This window comes from Cariama cristata, unplaced genomic scaffold, assembly GCF_000690535.1.
Source record: "Cariama cristata isolate BGI_N322 unplaced genomic scaffold, ASM69053v1 scaffold16793, whole genome shotgun sequence".
In the NCBI taxonomy this organism is placed as follows: domain Eukaryota; kingdom Metazoa; phylum Chordata; class Aves; order Cariamiformes; family Cariamidae; genus Cariama; species Cariama cristata.
The window spans coordinates 106,994-114,248 of NW_009610332.1; the positions used below are offsets into that span (position 1 = coordinate 106,994).

General features: G+C 39.5%; 1 protein-coding gene across 1 annotated transcript in view; it reads right to left on the reverse strand.

Annotated features, from left to right (window-relative positions):
• Positions 1 to 7,014, reverse strand: part of MSH3 (mutS homolog 3) — a 112,913-nt gene extending 105,899 nt beyond the window's left edge. The window contains exons 1-5 of the mRNA XM_009697857.1: positions 6,967 to 7,014; positions 5,411 to 5,534; positions 4,162 to 4,382; positions 2,046 to 2,258; positions 631 to 747 (exon numbers count right to left, since the gene is read on the reverse strand). Coding sequence (XP_009696159.1) covers positions 631 to 747; positions 2,046 to 2,258; positions 4,162 to 4,382; positions 5,411 to 5,534; positions 6,967 to 7,014 — 723 coding nt within the window. The remainder of the gene's footprint in view (positions 1 to 630; positions 748 to 2,045; positions 2,259 to 4,161; positions 4,383 to 5,410; positions 5,535 to 6,966) is intronic.
• Between the last annotated feature and the right edge of the window lie 241 nt (positions 7,015 to 7,255).

A 7,255-nucleotide genomic window follows, 5' to 3' on the forward strand; every position in this document is an offset into this window, starting at 1 on the left:
TCCCACTAATGAGACTGGAGGCACTTCTTTTCCTTATGCTCTATTCACTTCTAAGTGCCCTCTCAATTTCCGTCCCATGCTTCTTGTTCTATTTGGAAACAAGTTAGCTAGAGTTCACCCCTTGCCAGAGAACGGCTGCTGCAAACAATTTAGATTCAACAAGACCTTCTCTCATAAGCACGGAAGGGGAGGGGGCGGGGGGGGGAAGTATCAACAAAAAGCCAAACAGTTTAGGGATCACCGCTAGGAAGGAAAAGAAAAAAAAAAATATGGGCTGGGATAAGAAAAACAAGGATGTAAGGAAGAATAACAGAGGGAGAGGACATATACATTACTCTCTATTAAACGCAAAAGCTTGATAAAAAAACTGAGAAAAAAATTTGTTCTAGAACTGTTCTAGAAAACATGAAGATACTTCTCTGTAAAACAGAGGAAGCTTGAATCTACTTAAATTTTATGACACTCACCAGAACAGAGAAATTGAAACAAAGTAAAGTTAGCCATTTTAATCGCAAAAACAGGTGATAATGAGTTTCCCACTTCTCAGTTGAAATGACTCGGGTACAATAACCGCAAGTTATTTCAGTGCTATTCTGTACTTAACATCATTTAATAAAAGCCAGGGATCACCTTATATCCTTTTGCTACAAGTCGTCGCACATGGACAAACAGTCTGTGACTTGGTATACTGGCAGTCATAAAGTTATGATCCTGATGACAATAAATGTTTAGTTCTTTAGCTGCAATCTGCAAAGTACAAGAAGAAGAGTCAGTCAATAGTTCAAAAAGTAATACAGGAGCGCATCTCTATGACAATACTGATGCACAACTACAATGAAAAGTCCTGTGTCAGAAGGAAAACATTACAGAAGAAAGCCCAGAAAGCTTGGCCCCTCCACCTTCCTGTCCCAGCACACTGTCACAAACAGGGGCTTCAGTACCACAGACTTCACACGTCAGATTATTACGCTGCACCTTTATCTTTACCACTGTGAGGTAAACCACCTACACCACACACAAGGATTCTGCAACACAGCTCAACAAAGGGTCAAATAATTTTCACAGCACTAAAACTGCAGAAAGAATGAAGTTATTTTAACTGTGGTTATAAAGATGGTATTAAGCTAGCTAATCAATTAAAAATACTGAAAAATCAGTATCAAAGAGCAGTGGAAACCAAATACTTCATAGAAAAAGAGTAACAACACTTGTTAAAATGTGACATTACAATGCACAATTTGTATTTGGGTTTTTGCCCCATGGCAAAAAGGTAGGTGTTCACTGACTAGGGAAAGTGGTCTTAAGCAGGAACTGCAGTCAAACACTGAACTGTGTACCCAGACAGTATATTTCTGTTTCTGGACTGTGAGTCTGCCAGCAAACGAGTACAAATTTGATGAGGAAAATTAATTCTCAGTAACTAAGCAAAGTTTTCCACTGGTCTCGAGTGTGGTAATAGGACAAATCAAAGGTTGGTAACAATCTTTTTGGGGCAGATCATGAAAAAACTCATTATGAAACATTTATGAACTGTCACTGTAAAATTACGTTTGTTGCAAAGTACTCTCCAGTTCCCACAGATCTGGCATGTGCAGGTGCCACATCTGAACATTCATCCAAGATGTTTTCTGCACCCAGGCTACACCAGCTATATTAATCTACTTTTACACCACTTGCTCCACTGTCTTCCAAACCGAAATACTCTTGGTAGAGTTTTGGGCCACAATCAAGAATTCACCTTTGAAAGTTTTTCAACTTTAACTCTGACAAGTAATTATCCTAGGACCTCATCTTAAATTCTCAATATGCAGGACAGCAAGCACTACCATATGGTCACAAAATAATAAATGCTGTTTTGGTAAAAAGTGTATGTATAATGAAGAGTCTCCAATTTAAGCATGCAGAGATTTTACATCTTGATTTCAAGTATGAAAAAACCCCACAAAATCTATGCCCCTCAAAAACCTTCCTTCTGGAAGTGGCCAGAGACCTAGAACTACACCAACATAATGCAAGTATCTCTCCATAGCCCTGGCAAAAATTACCTCTGCATCTTCCCCAAAGAAGCGGTATTTGTATCCACATTCCACACACAAAACAGCGTCTTTATACTGTTTCTTCATTTCTATGAATTGAAGTTCTAGTGGAGTGTAAATGCTTTTGGTTCTCTTATTAAGATTTGTATCTGAAGTATTTTGAGTATTTTCAGAAGACTTAAGAGATGCAGAAAACTGACTAAGATCACAGCGTAACTCCTCCTGTAAATAAAACATGGAAAAGTATAGTCAGGAATCATCAAATAAATCATTCGCCCCTGTAGACCTTGACTCACATTGGCCACAGAGCTAAAGACTGTTCTTGCATTAAACAGCCCCAAGAACTGCAGCAAAACTATTAAAGTAGGATATACCGAATACAGTTTATTTGGAACTAAAAGGAATTAAAAAGTCATGAAAATCAAAGATTTTGCATCCATTAGTTGACTTGCTTTACAACAGTCCTCAGACATCTTAGCTGAAATCAGATCCCTATTGTATCACAAGCTCTCAAAATGCCAATCAAGAGACATGCAGGCTGCAAAGACTGGACAGTCTAAACTGGCCAGATAGAACAGTAAGGATGAATTACCACTCCAATTTACAGATGAGAAACTGCAGCACAGAGAGATTAATGATGTTCCAAAAATCCACAGTAAATCAAGAAATAAATCAATTCACTAAGAACCTTAGCTCACTCTCTCCAGCACCAAAACTACATTTCTTCTCCAGTCTGCCCTTCCTACATAAGCTCAGCAAACCTCCCAAAATAATTTATTCTTAAACACAGAAAAATCTATATTACAGTTTCTAAACCCCTTAACAGTTAAGGCTTTGAGCCCACTCTCTCTGCAGTTTATCACTTACAATGACATTATGCAGTCTATGCTACCCAAGCAACATCAGCTCTACAGCTTTGTTTTGTTCTGTATTGTAAGCAAGGTGATGGATTAAGTCTTTCAGAAGTGCACTGAACAACACTGTAAGGTGCGCTTCACTTAGAGCAAACTCCCTCCTCACTTATATCACAGTATCAAGTACTGATAAAATTGATTAAAAAAAAAATACAAAGACAACACCCTCCACAAGTTTTTAAAGCCTATGACTATACAAAACACAACTGATCAGGTTGCGCTGACAGCTTCTGTATCAGCAAATAAATCCAGTAAACTTCCATTTCTAACAACTGTCCCATCTAGATTACAAGGAACAAAGTCAACAGACCATTTAGAAGCAATAGTAACTCAGAAGAAACACAGAGATAGTACAGATCACATACTTTGGGCGATCACAAGCTGTTTGCTTCACTATTCTTATTTTGATCTCATGTTCACATAACCCAGACACCCCAGTTCAAGGTCATGACTTTCAGATGGGAATGGTCAAATCAACTATACAACCTTTCATACAACCTTCTTCCTTCAAAAAGCCAGATGCAAAGCTTTGTTAAAGAGCAGTTGAGTCCCAGTGCAACACCACAATAAGCCATGAGATGCCTTTTAGGGCCTAAATACTTTAAACTGAGCAAGCTGATCCCAAAACCCAACCAATTAACTAATCAGCCTCATAACTAAAGGAAAAGTAAAGTACTATTACACTCTTTTTGCCTTGTATCATAAGTATCACAATAATAATTTTTTTGTGGGAGCTACCTGTACCTTCTGCAGATTAAAAAAAGTGCTATCTTTAGTAGTTAGATTTATTAGCAACTGGATTAAGCCACATCTCAGTAATTCTAAATCATATTTTTGCACAGAAAGCCTGTTAGGAATTTTTCAGTCTGTTTCAAAATTGATAAAACTGAAAGAAAGCTAAGCAAAGGGCCACACTGAACATTTGTTATTAAGTTATTATAGGTTCATTCACAATCCAAAGATACATTGCCAGTGTTCTTGCTCTCTCATTACTGCTTTTTTCAATTATATCACTGAAGAGGTACAAGAGACATCCTGCTCACTATGCTAAGAGTTCCAGAAAAACATCTGTACACAAACACTGGCCTTTTGGGTACTGCTGCACTATTTCATGACAGAACACAAAACCACAAAAAGAGTCTTGTGCCAAAGCTTGCTTTTTTAAACCATAAAAAGTAATCTACACAGCACTGGACCAAAGCTCTACGTACCTTCTGAGCAACCTTTGGGCTAGTGTCCGAAGACTGAAGAGGACTTTTCAATTCTGAACTTCTCCCAGTAATACTGGGACATTTTTTCAAACTCAGAGATTCTTTCTCCCGAAAACTATCCTCCTGGACTCTGTTACACTGCTGGTCTGAATCACTGCAGAATTCTCTCAGTCTGTCTAGCGTTTGTAAACATATACGGGGCTTTTCAGACTTCTGAGGTTCTTCTTCGGTAAAAATAGACAACAGAAATGTATTAGCAACTTACTTTCTAAAACAGAATGCCTATTAGAATGACATCAGTAAGCAGAGAATGCAATAATTTCGCTCTGTCTCTCCTCTACATTCTTTCTCCTCTCCCACTGCAGCATCTCTGCCAGCCTGACAGAATTGTGCATGTAACCAGCCTGGTTAACTTCCTTGGAAAATGAGTACTCCTCACTTGTATGCGTCTTCATACATGGGGAAAAGAAGCACAATTATTTTCTGGACTGATAACGGCAAAGCCACAAAATAAGCCAAGAATATTGGAAAACAAGTGGTATTTTTCCAGTACAGTTTTTAAGCAGACAGTATTGCTTGTTGATAAGTGTCTTAGTGATACTTCAAATCCTCACACCCACAAAACTGAATATAATTTGCTTTTTAAAAAAAGTATAGAGGCTAATTGTTTTCAATTAAGTGTAAGCGTAATGAACTTAATATTCACCGATTTGTTTTTCTGCTAGCATCACTAATTTGTTAAATTCTTGGTAGAAAGCCAGATGGAGTACAGGCATTTTCAACGTAATTAAGTAGCTGTTGTTTCACAGTTAAGAGCACTGCATTAGAATTATGTACTTTGAGGGGTAGCCCTTAGGTATCCCAGACACAGGCCAGACTCCACAGAGCTGTTAGGTGTCAGTCATGCTTCAACTTGAGTCTAAAAGACAGACTGTTAAACCAACACAGAAAGGGAAGTTGCAGCATTTCTGCCTGGGCATCTGGGCTCCACTGACTGAACAACCTGTTAAATCTGAGTCAGCTGAAGGGGATTCACAGAGCAACTGGAGCAAGGCTCAAATACCTAGCTTCTAAGCCACAGAAAGGTGCTTTAACAGTATAGCTAGTATGTTCATAATTGCTCTTCAGAGATGTGTCTTACACTCAAAAGACACTTCCTAAAGTATCTGCTGACAGATCTTTTTACATTTGAAAATGAAAAATATTTATTGCATACAAACGCTTGAAGGTTTGTTTACAGTCAACTCACTTTTAACCTGAGTCTTCAGCGGGTTACAGATGTCTTCCAGAGTAATCTGTCGTGCCTTGGTCTTCTTTTCACAGGGTTCATTGCTTTCAGTTGATATTCTCCTTTTTGTGCCAAATTCAGAAGCCTGAAACATTAAACAAAGAAGTTATTACCTTTTCTCTTTGCTATCCTCTACAAAAGACAATAATGCACCCAAGGATTTCATAAAGAGATAATGTAAAATACAAAGTTAATTTGCAATGTATGAAATCCCTAACTATTGTACCTATCTACATTTTTTGTTTATAAAATAGTTCTTTTAACCTTCAAGGCTACAAAAGGAAAAGAAATAGTGCATTCTGTCAATCAGTTTGCTGTTGTGCTAGAAAAGGAACACCTGCAGCTACCACGGCTTCAAAGGGCAGCTCAGAGCTGTCTCTGTGGCAGAGAACAGAAACAGCACTTAACACGTTCCCATCATACCACACACTACCACCCTGTGTCTGAATCAGATCTCTTCTGCAAATCCTCATTCCCACAATTCAGAGCCCTCTTCTTGCCAGATACTGGCTATTCACCTCTGAGAGGCACTACTTCCTATGGCGTACATCCCAATGATGGAAGAGTATCTTCTCCACGCCATCCTAGACACGTTAATCCAGACTTAAAAGATTTTCATAAACTATCTGTGAACATCTAGCTAGCATCATCCTGGGCTTGTATAGAATACAGTACTTTTGACCACTGTTCCTTAGATGGCTTTTGACACACACTCTTTTAATACTTTGTAAACAGAAAATTCATCAAGTTATGTTGTTTCATCATTAGCGTGTCCTGTTTGACAGAATGCAACACATATGGCTAAATATAAAGATGTAACTTGCAACTACGAAAACGTATAAATACACTACCATTTCACTTTGCAGATAAACACACAACAGATGCTTTTAGCAGGTTGCATCCACATTTCATATACTAATCTCAGATGGTTTAAGTGTATTACTGGGAAAATTCAATCCCCTTGTAACTAAGCAGGAACTCCACCCTCAGCAACTAAGCCTGTAACTTCTACATAATGTATCCATATAGACAGCCCACACCAGTGGCACAGAGTTTCCCTTCCAAGTCCATTATTACATACCACCACGTTAACACTACTTCGGAAGCAATTTTCCTGCATGCACAGAAAGTGGTAATCACACCTTTCAAAACATATTTGGACCAAAGATAACAGAAAAGGTTGACTTGAGATACACGTAAAATAAGTATACACCTTTACAGGGCCAGAAAGGGCTAGAAACATTAACTACCAGGAGACTGGAAAATATAAACTCAAAATGAAACCAAATCCCTAGGAGACAGCAATTTTTCCCCAGCAGTGACATGGAGAGGCTGCTGGATCACTGTAGGTTCTCTTGGCCTTGCACCTAACAGCAGACCAAGAGTTGTACGAGCTCTGTGATCTGGGCCACCAGCTCAACCCACTGCATGCCAGGAGGCAGAACCTGTGCCAGAGGGTCCAACACTACTGTAAGGGAGCAAAGCCCCTGTCACAAAAACCAGCACACTGGCTTTACCAAGCTCACTGTTTCCATGTCAAGCTTCAGTTCGTACAACATGGCCATATTCTGGCTGTTTCATGAAAGACCAGGTATCGCTACCCTGTATTACACAAGGCAAGGATGCTACAGCAAGCATTGGTAACTTGAAGGCCGCGCCTGTCGGTGAGGGCTGCCACAGTGCACCCCTTCGCGCAGCAGGGCTGTGGCCAGCTCTGGCCATTCTTTCTGACACGACTTTCCGCCATAGAGTAATCAGACAGGCCCCAGGGCCCTCCGCCACCACCAGGAGGGTTCCCGCAGGGCC